General features: G+C 34.5%; 1 protein-coding gene across 1 annotated transcript in view; it reads left to right on the top strand.

Moving 5' to 3' along the window:
* Positions 1-15,719, top strand: part of LOC117406791 (titin-like) — a 165,645-nt gene that overhangs the window by 51,173 nt on the left and 98,753 nt on the right. Inside the window, exons 73-106 of the mRNA XM_059033620.1 lie at positions 87-377; positions 549-836; positions 1,944-2,048; positions 2,162-2,444; positions 2,571-2,754; positions 2,859-2,942; positions 3,027-3,294; positions 3,405-3,665; positions 4,213-4,422; positions 4,507-4,584; positions 4,681-4,704; positions 4,822-4,878; positions 4,983-5,036; positions 5,371-5,448; positions 5,877-5,948; positions 6,433-6,510; positions 6,738-6,818; positions 7,700-7,774; positions 8,263-8,439; positions 8,736-8,837; positions 10,185-10,265; positions 10,481-10,561; positions 10,836-10,916; positions 11,645-11,713; positions 12,424-12,504; positions 12,767-12,847; positions 13,122-13,202; positions 13,573-13,656; positions 13,874-13,957; positions 14,123-14,206; positions 14,349-14,432; positions 14,777-14,848; positions 15,071-15,145; positions 15,412-15,507. Of these exons, the coding sequence (XP_058889603.1) occupies positions 87-377; positions 549-836; positions 1,944-2,048; positions 2,162-2,444; positions 2,571-2,754; positions 2,859-2,942; positions 3,027-3,294; positions 3,405-3,665; positions 4,213-4,422; positions 4,507-4,584; positions 4,681-4,704; positions 4,822-4,878; positions 4,983-5,036; positions 5,371-5,448; positions 5,877-5,948; positions 6,433-6,510; positions 6,738-6,818; positions 7,700-7,774; positions 8,263-8,439; positions 8,736-8,837; positions 10,185-10,265; positions 10,481-10,561; positions 10,836-10,916; positions 11,645-11,713; positions 12,424-12,504; positions 12,767-12,847; positions 13,122-13,202; positions 13,573-13,656; positions 13,874-13,957; positions 14,123-14,206; positions 14,349-14,432; positions 14,777-14,848; positions 15,071-15,145; positions 15,412-15,507 (3,984 nt within the window). The remainder of the gene's footprint in view (positions 1-86; positions 378-548; positions 837-1,943; positions 2,049-2,161; positions 2,445-2,570; positions 2,755-2,858; positions 2,943-3,026; positions 3,295-3,404; positions 3,666-4,212; positions 4,423-4,506; positions 4,585-4,680; positions 4,705-4,821; positions 4,879-4,982; positions 5,037-5,370; positions 5,449-5,876; positions 5,949-6,432; positions 6,511-6,737; positions 6,819-7,699; positions 7,775-8,262; positions 8,440-8,735; positions 8,838-10,184; positions 10,266-10,480; positions 10,562-10,835; positions 10,917-11,644; positions 11,714-12,423; positions 12,505-12,766; positions 12,848-13,121; positions 13,203-13,572; positions 13,657-13,873; positions 13,958-14,122; positions 14,207-14,348; positions 14,433-14,776; positions 14,849-15,070; positions 15,146-15,411; positions 15,508-15,719) is intronic.

Below are 15,719 nucleotides of genomic sequence, written 5' to 3'. Positions count from 1 at the left end.
TAAAAAGAGAAAGAAAATAATATCTTGAAACCCGAATACATTTTTTGCGAATAAATTGAATGTGTTGGTTTATTTGTTTGTTACAGAACGCAAAGTGCCACCTACCTTCACCAAGAAACCTTCTGAATCAATTGAAGACACAGAAGGAAAAATCATTAAGTTGGAAGGTCGTGTTTCTGGTTCCCAACCAATGAACATAAGCTGGTTCAAAGATGACCAAGAAATCCAACTCTCTGACAGTTATGACATGTCATTTAAAAGCAATGTTGTACAACTGTGCCTAAAGAAAGCTAGACTCTCAGATACTGGTTCTTACACTTGCAAGGTGTCGAATGAAGCAGGCACTACCTCATGCAATGTGTCTGTGCTTATTAAAGGTTAGTTTAATAGTGTTATAATAATGTCTTCTTAAGGTCTTATTTACTATTTCAGTAGCATAAAATATTTTCACTGTGCTTTAGAAAAAATCTGAATGCATAAAATATCTGACGCTCATTTTTTCTTATCATTTTTGTGTCATTAAGTCATTATGCTGTTTCCAATTTCAGAACTAAAAAGACCTCCAGTTTTTGATCTGCCTCTTAAACCAGTCACAGTTAATGTAGGTGAAAGCTTGCAGATAAGCTGTCATGTCCATGGATCCGACCCTATCAAGATTCAATGGCAAAAGGACAAGAAAGAAGTTAAACCTTCTGATAAGTGCCAGATTACTTTCACCGATGGTACATCTGCTTTGGAAATAAATGCAGTTGCTAAAACTGATGCTGGTGACTACGTATGTAAGGCCACAAATGAGGCCGGAAGTGAATCTTGCAAGGCAAAAGTAACCGTAAAAGGTACAGTGCGATTACTTTATATTATCCAATTTGCACTGCTTTCTTGCAATGATAGTGTAACGCTCTTTTTTTCATTGTAACTTATTTTCTTTGAATTACATCTTATGCTTGCTTTGAGCATTATCCCGACCACTTCGACACCGCTTCTTTATTTTGTGCATTGATTTTGTATATCTGTTTAAAATTTTGCTTTATCTTCTGAATGAAACAAGATAGAGATATGCCGTATTCCTCTGAATTTAAGACGCGCTTTTTTAACAATTTTTTGCTTCTCAAAAATAGCCTGCATCTTAAATTCGAGTACAGTATAATGATGCATGTATTAAAATCGCCAACAAAAGACGTGACCCGAGTACCCAAACAGCAACGTGGCTTAGTGCTGGAAAAAGACAACAAAGGCATCTGCCGGAATACACAAGTAGCACAAATGTGACTTACTGCTGAGAAAAAAACAAACCAAGCTTCCTGAGGAATTCCAAGAGAAATGTTTACAATTTCAGCATTTCTAACAAACAGTACCAGCTTGGACAGATCGGAAATGCTGATCAGACTCCAGTATTTTTTTGACATGCCAAGCAACAGTTCAGTGCTGTTGTGGTTGCTGGGTTACATGTTGCCTGATGCCGTGGAGTGTTGTGTGGTGCTTGCTGTTGCCAGGATGTGTGATGCCGTAAGTGAGTGAGTGGTGTGTGTATGACTGAGATGCCATCTTAAGTATTATTCAGTGCGCAGCACAATAAACAAGCTCTGTGGTTAATCTACAACAACACTGTTTTGTGTCAGTTTTGTACGATACAAAAGTGCAATTGAGGTTGCGTCTTTGTAAATATAAATTATAAATTTATAAATTCAAAGGAATATGGTATACCATCATATATCTTCTGTAAAAGGACCTGCTTTTCTTATTTCTTTTAAATTCATGTAACTAAGACCTAGATATCTAATGTTACACTATGTCATAACTTTCTTGAGAAACTGGGTTTTTATATTGCATCTTATTAAATATAGAGTAACTTCATCCTTCTTCTTAACTAAGGTACACATCATGTTATCTGTTCAATAATTCATATAATATGTATTAAAATATTGAGTTGCATTCTGATTTAGATAAAGCAGTGGGAGCATCACCTGCACCAGCAGCAGCAGCAAAGCCAGCAAAATTAGACAACTTATTCTTCATTGAGGAACCCAAGAGTATCAAAGTGACAGAAAGTAAGTGTAGATAACATAATATTAAAATCTCTCTATTTGTGTTTTTAGTATAATTATCTTTTCAGTTGCTGGAAGGAACTGTTACTCAATGTTTGGCTCTGTTTCATTTTCAGAGGGGGTAGCTACTTTTATTGCCAAAGTTGGTGGTGACCCAATTCCAAATGTTAAATGGATGAAAGGCAAATGGAGACAAATCAACCATGGAGGACGCATTGTTGTAGAGCAGAAGGGTCAGGAGGCGAAACTTGAAATCAAAGAAGTGACCAAAACAGACTCAGGACAGTACAGGTGTCTTGCAACAAACAAGTTTGGTGAAATCGAATGCAGTACCAACCTGGAGGTCGAGGAAAAGAAAGAACTAACGGTTGATGCCGACTTCCGGGCCAAACTGAAGAAGTATGTGTAAAGTATTGTTAGGAATTATTATCAAGACAAACATACAGTTGCAGTCCTAAACATCAACATACAAGCTTTACTGACATGTGATTTAAATACATATACATTTACTTCTTCCTTCTTTAGGGTGCCTTCCAAGCAAAAGGAACAAGAGGAAGACAAAGACATTGATATTGTAGAACTGTTGAGAAATGTGGACCCCAAAGAGTATGAGAAATATGCTCGCATGTATGGAATCACAGATTATCGTGGTCTTCTGCAAGCACTTGAGCAGCTCAAAAAGTTGAAAGGAGAGGAAACTCATCAACTGGTAAATAATATTACAACATTATTGAATATCTTCATTGCAGAGGAAATGTGCTACACAGTATTTGCTTGTTGTCAGTCCATTAATAGTTTAAATCTGTGCTTCAGGAACTGGAGGGAAGAAGTGCTGGAGAAGAACAGGAGTTTGATGAACTTGTCTCTTTCCTACAACAAAGAATGACACAAACTGAGGTATGGAAAGTAATATTCTTTTGAACAAAAACCTGTACTGATTTAACGTTGTGGAAGGAAATAATCAACTATTTTTGCTTTTAGCCAATCACTCTGGTCAAGGACATTGAAGATCAGACTGTTACAGTAAATAAGGATGCAGTATTTGAATGTGAGATCAAGATCAACTATCCTGAGATTAAGCTTTCCTGGTACAAAGGAACTGCAAAACTGGATACCGATGAAAAGTATGACATAAGCATTGAAGGTGACCGCCATGTGCTGAGAATTTATAACTGTGAGACACAGGATCAAGGAAACTATCGTATTGTCTGTGGTCCACACATTTCAAGTGCTAAATTAACCGTAGCAGGTAAGTGTTGTTTTTTAGCAGCTTGTTGTGCATAAATATTGTATTACTGGTACTATACAAGCTTTCTCTTGGATAAAATACTAAACTACTTTTGTTTTGTTGTTTTACAGAACCTGTAGTGGAACATCATCTCCAGAGCTTAGCTGGTAAGGAAGGCCAGATGGGTACCCTGGCTTGCCAGTTCTCAGTATCTAATGTAAAATCAGAGTGGTTAAAAAATGGAAAGCTGATAGAGACACATGACAGATACACAGTTGATGTCACTGATAAAGTACAGAAACTTTATGTTAAAGACCTAACACCAGAAGACCAAGGACGTTTTACCTGCAGATTTGAGTGCCTTGAGACCACTGCTGATTTTAGGGTGGAAGGTCTGTATTGATAAGTGATAATCGCCTGCAGTTAGGAAGTCTAACAACTCATCATCGGCAAAAATACCACAGTGTTGGGTCTTTACATTTTAACCGCTTTTTCCATGTGTGCCTGTCTTCATTTTTAACAGTCATTAACCAGTTTACCATGGCTGAACATTCTGGAACATTTTCTTCTCTTCTTTTGCATTTTTCATTCATGCCTTAGGGATATTCTTCACAGCCTTCTTGAATCTTGATTTTCTTTCTTTTTTACTCTTGTATTTTATTTCAATTTTGTCCATCAATTTTAAATTATTTTTGAACATGTTTGGGTTTACTTTTTTGATTTTTTTTCTTACTTTTGAACAATCTGGTGGCATCAGTTTGTTCTTTAGACTCACACTACTTATTTCTATAGTTACTACTATTACATCGCTCTTTTTCTATTTTGACTTGCATAACCGATTGTAGTGGACCCCTCAATCAAACTATTCTTTTTTTAAAACCCTTGTAAAGATGCTTGCATGAAGTAAGCTAATGTTTCGACTTCCCTTATTTGTTACAGCTCAACAAATCCAGTTCACCAAGAACATCCGGGACATTGTTGTCAATGAGCATCAATCTGCAACCTTTGAGTGTGAGGTTTCGTTCGATGATGCGATTGTTACATGGTACAAAGACTCTACAGAGCTTAAAGAAAGTTCAAAATACAACTTTAGAAAGGAAGAGCGTTGTCATTTTATGACCATCCACAGTGTAACTGCTGACGACGAAGGTATGTGCTATAGAAAGTAACAGTTAACAGATTATTTTTGAACAACGAGTGCAGATTAAATAACCTTAATTTACAATATTTTAGGTGTTTATTCTGTAATTGCGCGACTGGAGCCGATAGGTGAGGCCAAAAGCACTGCTGAACTCTGCTTGTCCAGCAAAGGTTTGTACAGAAATATATTATAACACATTCCAGTGTTATTTCTTTTTCTTAAACACATATTTTTAAACTAAAACACTTGCTTTATTTCTTTTTCAGAAATTGCTTTGGGAAAACAATATGGTGAGTTAAAAAATAAAATTGCTTATCAAGGTTATAAATACCTCTTCAAATATTAAAGCACACATTATAATTGATATTTCCATATATTAAAAAATACAAAACTTTGATAATCTTTAGATGTCCCTGATACTGGAGTAGAAGGTCCAGACGTACCATCTACAGTAATCACCAAAGGTGAGAAAGCTAAATAAAAGGGTAAAAGGCAAAATACAAAACATATCTCTATACATTAATCAATAGATTTTAAAATTGATGCATACTATTTCCTGTTTCATAAGATGTAACTTCTACTGTTATTGAGTATGCTGCTGAAGAGATCATTACAAGGACAGGTATTAGCCATAATGATCATCCTAATTATCTGATGTGTATTCATCTCTGCCATCACTAACCTTTCACAAAACTCTTCAAATTTCCACTAATAAGCTTTCAGTTTTATTTAACAACAGTTTCATTTCTTTGATTAGGATTTATACTAGTTCATTATCATCTTACTAAACGTTGTGATTTAACAGAATGTCTTTAATATGTCTATTTGTGGTAGTTCCCACCGCCTGAATGATATTGTTTTTGTGTCTGTCTTTGAAATTCCACTAATATCAATTAGCTTTTATTAAGAATATATATGTGATTCTTACTGTTAATTGTTGTCATTTAATGTGCCAGAAACTGAAAGAAGGATAATTGAAGAGGAATTTGTACAAGCTACTATAATTAAAAGAGATGAAGTTTCTGGACCAGCAGGTAGACAATACATATTTTATCTGTAAAAATGACACTAAAACACAAACAAAAATGTGTGTCATAATACATGTAGTACAACAATTGTACATTCCTTTATTTATTTAAATTAAAGCTGTGGTTGGTTTGTTTGTGCTAATATAAGTAAATCTTTGAATCACTTTTGTAAATCTTAAATGTAATTTTTTGTGTTGAATGTACATTTCTATTTAGTTAAATACTAAATGAACAAATTCAGCTATTCAGGAATACAAATCATCAGCTTCTCTACACCAAAATAATGATATAACATGTTGTTTTGTACATTTATTTTGTATTTATTAAATATTTGTCATTTATTTTTGTATCTATGTTTTATGTTATCTTTCACACACAAATCCGTAAAGCATTTTAATGTGTCCTTATCTAAGACTGTCTGTAATGTCTTTAAGTTTCAAGGGTGCCTGTAGATGAGACAGTCAGTGTAACAGTGGTAGGAGGAAGATACACAACTCCTGAAAAAGGTAGAGATCTGTAAAGGCTATAGCACGTGTGTCTCACGGCTGTATGTATACATACCTTTTCTTGTGTTACCACTTGCTGCTTACCCACCTGTCTGTGTGCTTGCGCTGCTTCTTTGCTATAAAGCAACTAATGGCTTTGTCTCAGCACAAGCAAGTTGTCTTCTGTACTCTTACTGTATGTGCGCTTATCAAAGCATAAATTGATGTTGCATTGTTACTGTATGTCTGATTATTGTCCAAAATTTAATCCATCTTTATTTTGTCCGTCAGTGTGTTCTAAATAGATCACACAGACGCAACTCTTTTTGTTGATATAAAAGTGGAGTTTTCCATTTTTATTTCTGTGACATGTATAGTTCTATGTCTTCCTAAATATTAATAAATACATTTAAAAAAAAAAACCATCATGCTTCTGCATGTGCGCTTGAACAAACCACAATCACTTTGGCAACTTTTCTCTAATTTGAAATTCATCTCTTTGAAGTTCCTGAAGCTTCAAAGAAGCCAGAAGAAATTACACCTGCTGCTGTACCAAAGAGAGACAAGCCTGCCGAGGCTAAAGGTACATTTACAATTTTAAATACAAGTGGGTTCAGTGTATCAGATTTACATTTTTTAAATTCTTGATTTTAATTCTACATTTTCTAGGTTGCATCTACAAATCTCTTGTTTGTCTTTGTTACAATGAATCAGTGTTAGTGTTATTTATAGCATTCACATCAGTTCATCTTTTCTAAAATACTAATATTAGTGTATGTCCTTTACTGAAATACAATGCTATTTTTCAAGTACCTGAAGTTGCCAAGAAGCCTGTATCAGAGGTTACACCAGAAGTTAAACCAGAAAAGAAAGACCATGTTGCACCAAAAGGTACAGCCTCAACTGGTACAAAGACTTGTCTGTTTGTCTTGTGTGTTTGGCAATTTAACATCGTGTACATCTGCACATCTCTTTCAATTTTTTTGGTTTTGTTTGTGCCAAGTGTCTTCAATGTGTGTTTTAGGTCTACATTTGCAGTACTTAAGTAAATATTGTGTTCTTAAGAACACCAGAGTCTATGTAAACTCTTGTTTGATACGTGTTGGATTTCTTATTTGTGTGGGTCTAGTTTTTTTCTCATTTGTGTGTGTCTAGTTATTCTGTTGTATTCCATTTTATACAGCATATAACAACATTTATGTTGAGCCAAAATACACCAAGACATATACACAGACTTAGAATCAGCATGCCAATATTTCTTGGAGTTGAATATCACTTGGAGCAAAGTTATTGACTTCTTAGTGCTTGCAGAGAATGTTGCCCTCACAAACACGGCATTTGACTTTTGAATACGTAATGCTTAAAGGTAATATACTTCCACTGCTTCTGAAAAGTCTGCAAGCTACAGGGATCACAGCTTACACTATATAACATGACAAATAGTATGTATTCTTGCATTGCTAGTCAGCATTAGAATATCAAAACAAAATTATAGAAATAATTGTTCATGCCTTCACTGTCGCTTTCAAAGTCTTCATAGTAAATGTATATTGAAGGCTTTGAAATATGTATTCTCTACACACATAAAACATGTCAGTCAACATATGGCACAGTGAACATAATCAGTCTTGAAGCTTTATGTAGTAATTCATCTGCTTGTATTGTCTGATATGTTTTACACCTTTCATATTAAAATCTGTGTGTTTTTGTAACCTTTTTGTTGTTGATATATTATAATGTTTACCATTAAAAAAACAATATTTTCTTCAAAGCACCTGGAGAATTGAAGAAGCCTGTATCTGAACCTGCTGTTACTCCAGCTAAAGATCAGGTTGCACCTACTAAAGGTACAGACTAATGTGGTGTTTAGAATACCACATGTAGAATAATGCATGTTTTACGTCAATATATGTTCCAGGTCTTATATATCGTTCTTTAAAGTTGTTGTCTGTCTATTGATGTATATCTGTCTGTCTGTCTGTATGCTCTTTTAGATTTCTTACTTTACATCTTTATTTTTATTTTTTATTTTTATTTTTTAGCTTTCTTGTACTATTACCAAAGCCTGCTTTTTACAGATTGGCATATGTGTTTTAGATAGTTACTAAAAAAATCTTTAAATGCTTAAACAGTTCTTGTGCTACTTGAGAGTAGTTTTAAACGTGTGTCTGCTGTGCTAAAACAGTGTCTGACATTGTTAGTGCCTGTTAATTGTGCTGGAAGTTCGAAATTCAGTATACTTTATACGTACATGTTCATATTAACATCTTAATCATTTTCATATTAAATCCTTGTACGGCCGTTGTTGTCTAAAAAACCCATGATGTCTTTAAAGTGCCTGAAGAAGTTAAGAAACCTGAAGTGAAACCTGAAGTGAAACCAGCACCTGCAGCCAAAGTAGCACCTGAACCAAGGGTTGCACCTGTAGAAAAGGTTAGACCTGTAGATAAGGCTACACCTGAAGTCCCATCTGCTATCACTCCAGGAAGGAAAGAGGTTGCACCAGTGAAAGGTATTGACGTTTGTTTGTGTTAAAAAAAAAAAAAAAGAGTCTGCTATTTATGTCGTACCTTCTTGGTTTTGGTTTATTTTATTTAATAATATCTTTATGTGCATTTATAAATACAGCCATGAGATAATGGCTATGAGCTTATCGATGTCTGTTTGTGTGTAACTTTGTTACTGTGAATTGTCAACTTCTTTAAAACAAAATTGTTCTTTCAAAACATGTGTATGTCTACCTGTTGAATGTTTTCTGGCTGCTTTGAACTTTTTTTTTTATCACATCTTCAATAATATACTTTAAAGTTCCTGAAGAGCCAAGGAAGACTGTACCTGGAAAACCTGAACCAGCTCCAACTCCAAAACCAAAACCAGTTCCTCCAGAGGAAATGGTCACTCCTGTTAAAGGTATAGATATACACTATATAGCACATATGAGTAGAAATGTTTACATAGGGCCATATAATACAGTATATGTTGTCTGTCATTAGTTGTTGTTTGTTTTATGTTTTTAATGTTTACCATTGTAAAATATGTCGGGGGGGGGGGGGGGGTTGTCTTAATGTTTTGGTTGTCTATACCAAGTCCTGTGTGTTCAATAGAGTAAAGCAAAAATACAACAATATATATATAGCTAATCGGGATATGCAAATGTAAGCATTACAAGAGCCAATCAAATCGCGTGAAAGTTGCCAGAAGGCTTCTATATTCACAGCGTTTTAAAAGTCAAATTACAGTAACTACTTCAGAGGAGTTTTATATGTGTGTCTGCTGCGCTAAGGAACCTTAATACTTCCTGAAAGTTTTGTAAAAAAAAAAGTTCCATTCATTAACTTACTTATCCTGAATAATAAAAATGAAATATTATATATTCACTTCAATATATATATATATATATATATATATATATATATATATATATATATATATATATATGTTATGGTGAACTATACTGTCTATGTTTTTGTTTCTTGTCTTTTCTGCTTTATATTTCTGTCTATAGTTCTTTGCAAATAAATGTCCAAGATATGGCTGCTACCAAATGTATATTCAAAGCGATGTGTGAGCTTCAAACACATCAATTCTTTATCTTGCACAGTCTGTTTCATAAAAACCCTTTCTTAATGTCTGCCAGCATCTTGCTGGTTATATTTGCTGTGTTTGTTTTTACTTTTAAATGTTTGTTGTTCGTAAAAGTGTACATGTTTACCTACTAGGATAACAATACAGCGACAGAAACTATATATGTTTCTGCAGAGAGTAAATGAAGTGACTGTAGGTGAACCCATTCTATGTGCAGAGGTCCTATAATAAGTTATACAATAGTGCAAAGCATACCTTTATGTGCTTTAGTATGTCGTGTGACTTCATTTACACCTATATGGGATATTGATTTAACAGTGACACTTTCGTTTTCCATTTTAATGCAGCATGTAAGGATAGTGTTGAATCCATCTGACCATGTTCACTTTATAACTTACTATTTAAATTTGTGTTAAAAAAGTGACCCAATTAATTTATTGTAATGCAATAAATAAAATATATGTAAGCAGAGCAACGTGATATTATTTGGTACACCGTATCTATTAATTGTCGACCATCCCAGTCATTACATAATTAATGTTGGTGCATCATCAATGCATATCCTGAACGGTCATGTCATGTTTATGTGTTGTATGTCCATGCTTGTCCATGTAGCATTTCTTTACCAACACTATGTGGCAAATTAAGCTAAATTTGAAATATTCTTTAAAGTGCCAGAAGCTCCTAAGAAGACTGAACAAGTTGCACCTGCTGTGGCTGTTGCAAAAAAAGAGGAGGCTGCTCCAGTGAAAGGTACCTGAAACCCAGCTTTAAGAAAAGCTTTTCTTTTTTAATTTGTCTTTACTAAATCGTTTTAGTAACAAACAGTGTTGATATCTTATTAATGAACAGTAGTACACCATCTGTCTTCCCGTCATGTTTATGTGTTGTATGCCCATGCTTGTCCATGCAGCATTTCTTTACCAGCACTATGGTAAACTAAGCTAAATTTGAAATGTTATTTAAAGTGCCAGAAGCTCCAAAGAAGACTGAACAAGTTGCACCTGTTGTGGCTGCTCCAAAGAAAGAGGAGGTTGCTCCAGTGAAAGGTACTTGAAATACGTCTCTTAGAAAAGCTTTACATGTTCGGCTTTGATTCAATAACTTTTCTTGCCTATTTGTCTTTTTACACTGTGCAAAGTATTGATAGGGTGTCCCTTCGTATACTGTATCTTGTTAACATGCAGTACGATAGTACTCAATTCTGTCAACCGTACAGTCATGTACTGTCTATGTGTTGTATGTCAAAGCAACATCTATATACAGTAATTCTTTACTAGCACTATATAGTAAATTAAGCTCAATTTAAAATATTTTTTAAAGTGCCAGAAGCCGCCAAAAAGACTGAAAAAGTTGCACCTGTGGTGGCGACGCCAAAGAAAGAGGATGTTGCTCCAGTGAAAGGTACTTAAAACAAAGCTTTCACTCCGTGCTTTGTTTGTCTACACAAAGCCAATGAATTCTATGTTACATTTTGTCAGCTACAACAGTGTGTTATTTCATAACTATAAAATGCTTACCGTAATCCTTCGAATGTAAGCCATTTCCAAAGCATCATCAGCTTCCTGAGGAATTTGAAGAGAAGCGTTTACAATTTCAGTGTTTTGTTATTAGGCTTGGACAGATCGGAAATGCTGACCAGACCCCTGAATTTTTTGACATGCCAATCATAAAAAGTGAGAAAAACTGGTACAATTAATCATGACAGGAAATGAGAAGCAGCTCATAACTGTAATGCTCTGTGTGAAAGCAGACGACCGCACACTGCCTCCATGCATGCGTAACTGAGGTTATATCTTTGTAAATACATATTTATTTGGTGTCTGATTTTCTCCTCAAATTGAGGGTGGTGAATTTGGGCTGCATCTTAAATTCAAGGGCGTCTTAAATTCAAAGGAATGCGGTACATATTACATTTCTTTTAACAATTCCAAAAACAAGCATTTAAAGAAACTTAGTTGTCATGTCCTGGTAATGTACTTGGTATAGTGCTCAGCTGCCAACCTTCCGAGTCATTTCATGTGTGTGTGCTGTACTGTAAGTCCATGCAGCATCAATGCATTTCTATAACTGTCCATTGTTTTATTGTGTGTTTTGTATTTCTGTCTAATTCTTTGTAACTGTCTTTAAAGTGCCTGAATTTACAAAGCCGGTGCCCCCAGTCAGTGTCCCCAAAAGTGAGGAAGTGGTTCCTGCCAAAGGTATACCCAAAGACCTATGTGAACGTCAAACAGCTCTTTATTGTCTTGCCATTCCACCAACATGTTTTGACAGCTCTTCTTAAATTCTTCCAGCATTATTGCTGATAATCTTCAATGTCTATGTTTATGTTGATGTTCTCTTTTCGTTTTGTTAGTTTGTCTTTTTTTGTGTTTTTTTATTATGTAAACTGTATGTTACCAGTGTACCCACTAGAATACAAATGTAGTGAAAGAGAATATAGTGATAAATTTAGGTTTTTAAGTTACTGGACATACTGTAGACAATTCAATTGCAAATGCAGATATCACACAATACACTGATGACTATCCGCTGGGATGTGCCAACATTAATTTGAGCATTTTTCTATCTACTGTGATTTTTTTGTATACCCTTATATTTTATTTTGTAGTTAATACTAACTAATTTTAAATTTATTATGCAACCTACAACAATACAATTACATCTAAAAACCTTTAGCAGTAATTGTCAAATATGCCACATTATAGATGTAATGTTAAAATTCTACGTCATGTGCACCCTTTCAATTTCAATTCTGAGGAAGGCAACACGACCTATTTTCCTCACCTAATCAACCATTATTAACCATCCAAGTCTTGTCATGTCTGTGTGTTGTATGTCCTGCTTGTCCATGCATTTCTTAACCAGCATTATGTGGCAAATGAAGCTAAGTTTGAAATATTCTTTAAAGTGCCAGAAGCTCCTAAGGAGACTGAACAAGTTGCACCTGCTGTGGCTGTTCCAAAGAAAAAGGAGGTTGCTCCAGTGAAAGGTACTTAAAGTACACAGAATACTTGTTGTCTTCTGATGCAAACACTTTCTTGGTTAAATCGACTTCACACAACCTGTTTAATACCATGGAATGCATTTCTCGCTTTTGTACACTGTATCATGTTAAAGTGTACGGTGGTACACATTTCTGTCAGCCATTACAGGCATGTCATGTATAAGTGTTGTATGTCCAAGCAGCATCAGTGCATTTCTTTACCAGCATTATATGGTAAACTAAGCTACATTTGAAATATTCTTTAAAGTGCCAGAAGCTCCGAAGAAGACTGAACAAGTTGCACCTGTTGTGGCTGCTCCAAAGAAAGAGGAGGTTGCTCCAGTGAAAGGTACTTGAAATATGTCTCTTAGAAAAGCTTTACATGTTCGGCTATGATTCAATAACCTTTCTTGCCTATTTGTCTTTTTACACTGTGCAAAGTATTGATAGGGTGTCCCTTCGTATACTGTATCTTGTTAACATGCAGTACGATAGTACTCAATTCTGTCAACCGTACAGTCATGTAATGTCTATGTGTTGTATGTCAAAGCAACATCTATGTACAGTTATTCTTTACTAGCACTATGTAGTAAATTAAGCTAAATTTCAAATATTCTTTAAAGTGCCACAAGCTCCTAAGAAGACTGAACAAGTTGCACCTGCTGTGGCTATTGCAAAGAAAGAGGAGGTTGCTCCAGTGAAAGGTACTAAAAATAAGCTCTTAAAAAAGCTTTACATGTTCTGCTATGCTTCAGAACTTATGCTTATTTTGTCTTCACTGAATCATTTGATTCTTTTTTATAGCTTGTCAGCTACAGGATGTGTTATTTCTTGAGCAATTCCAAAATGCAGCCACGAGAAACAAACATAGCTTTCCTTGTGTATGTGATGTAATTTCAAAATATTAAATAAAAGGTAACATGTACTTTGTGTTGTCCTATCAGTGTTGTTTTTCATGTATGTGTGTGTGAAATTCAATACCAAAACTCATTGAGAATCAATGAATGCCGTGTTCTATCTTGTTTCTTTTACAACTACAAATGAGTTCTGAATGCCACATACTATTCTTAATAGTGCCTAAACCAGAAAAGAAGATCATCCCAGAAGAACCTGCACCAGTGCCTATTCCAGTCCAAGCAAAAGTAACTCCTGCTAAAGGTACTAAAAAATACATTTTGGAAGACCTATCTTGCTTTATCGACAGTCTTTACTTGCACTATGTGCTTCGTTCTAAACTAATTTTAAACATGTATGTATGTATGTGTGTCGATCAGTGTAACATGTACTTTATGTGTGTCTGTCAAGTTCAGTCTATTGCTTTTAAGTTAATGTCTATGTTGATTTTAGTTTAAAGTTATAATAATGTTCTTTAAAGTGCCTGAAGCTGCTAAGAAACCTATACCAGCGACTCCAACACCTTTATCTGCTTCCCAAACAGAGAGGGTGCCTCCAGCCAGAGGTAGAGAGCTTCTTCAATGTTTGTGTCCTTTGTTAAGTCATGGCTGTAGTGTGTCTCACTTAAGACCAGTATATGTGACTTGTGTGTTTGTCTTAACTGTTATTCTTGAGACATATACAATCTTATTACATTTAGTAAAACCTAAAATGTAAATGTTCTTTAAAGTGCCTGAAGGTGCTAGAAGAGTCATTCCTGAAGCAACACAACCAACCATTGAATACCCTGCAGAGAAAATAACTCCAGCTAAAGGTATTCATATATGTGCACAGCATTCTTTTTAAATGTGGAGTTCTTCTGGTTAGTTCTTAAGTTGAATGTCTTTGTTATCTTAAATACTTCAGGGGATGTTGTTACCCATTCTACAATCTGAAAGTCTATTTATTTATTTAAGTTCCTGAGGAGAAAAAGAAGACAGTATATGAAGAAATTATACAAGTACATATTCCAGAAAAAGAAGAAATTATAATTACGAAAGGTACACATCTTCTGCACATCATCTCTTTATTTCTTGCTGTTGTGTCTCTTACTGTACAGCGGTCAGCTGGCAGTAAAAATATATATATATGTCATTGTCTTTTTTGTTATTTCACATTATTGTCTCATACAGGTTTTTCTCTGCATGAACTTTGGTGTTAATATATGTACATGCAAATTCATACAAGTGAATTAGTCATAACAGTAGATGTATCAGACTAGGAGAGTACATTATATATATATATATATATATATATATATATATATATATATATATATATATATAGTTTTATTTTAGTTTTATTAATTTACACTTACTTAAACATATTTTTCAATTTACTGAAGATGTCAAAACAGCTGTCTTTGAAGAAGTTACTTCAGTCAGTGTTTCGAGAAAAGGAGTCACTCTAGTGAAAGGTATTTGTCATCAAATTCACCAACTCATACCTTTTTCGTCTTTACCATTCCCATTTACAAACAACTTTACTTTTTTATCTTCATTTGTCTTATGTAAGTTTGTCCTGTATGTTTATGTCTTTTATTCTGTATTCATTGTTTAGTGTCGTCCTTTAAACAGTCATATTCTTCTTTGCTAACCTCTTGAGCGCAATATAAATACACATGATACTGTCTTTAAAGTACCTGAAGTGGCTGAAGTAGAAGAATTTGTTGCTGTCTCCCAACTGAAAGTGGATAATGTTACCCCAGAAAAAGGTACAGAAGACCTTAAAATATGCCGTCTGTATGCAGAGTGAAAATTATATGATGTGTCAAATACATATTTTAAAATGTAAACATGAAGCATGGTGGGATTTATACCTCAACATGTTTCTGAAAATGAAAATGAAAAATAACCATTACACAGGTTTCTATATATTGTATAAGTTACACACATTTAGAGAGTATTTCTTTTTTAATTGTAGCAGTAGAATATAGGTTTTACTATCAAAATTCTGAAAACGGTAAATGTTTTTTCAAAGTGCCCACAATTGCCATGAAGAAGGTACCAGAACCTGAGGTTTCAAAACCTGCAGCCAAAAAAGAGGAGGAGAAACCAGTAGTTAAACCAGTAAAAGGTAGATGGATAAACCATTTTGACAATCCAACTCATGATTCCATCAATGCTAATCCGTAATCTTATTTATCATGATGTATAAAAATACATACTGATCTGAATGATTTTCTGTATTACACATTGCTTGATTTAACAGACATGTTTGATATCCATATTATGGTAAGTATTGTGATATCCAACAACTCTTCTTATGTCTCATGGGTTATTTAAGGA

Source organism: Acipenser ruthenus, chromosome 11 (assembly GCF_902713425.1).
Source record: "Acipenser ruthenus chromosome 11, fAciRut3.2 maternal haplotype, whole genome shotgun sequence".
In the NCBI taxonomy this organism is placed as follows: Eukaryota; Metazoa; Chordata; class Actinopteri; order Acipenseriformes; family Acipenseridae; genus Acipenser; species Acipenser ruthenus.
The sequence above is the reverse complement of the archived record's forward strand: the minus strand, read 5'-3'. Positions and strand labels throughout refer to the sequence as shown.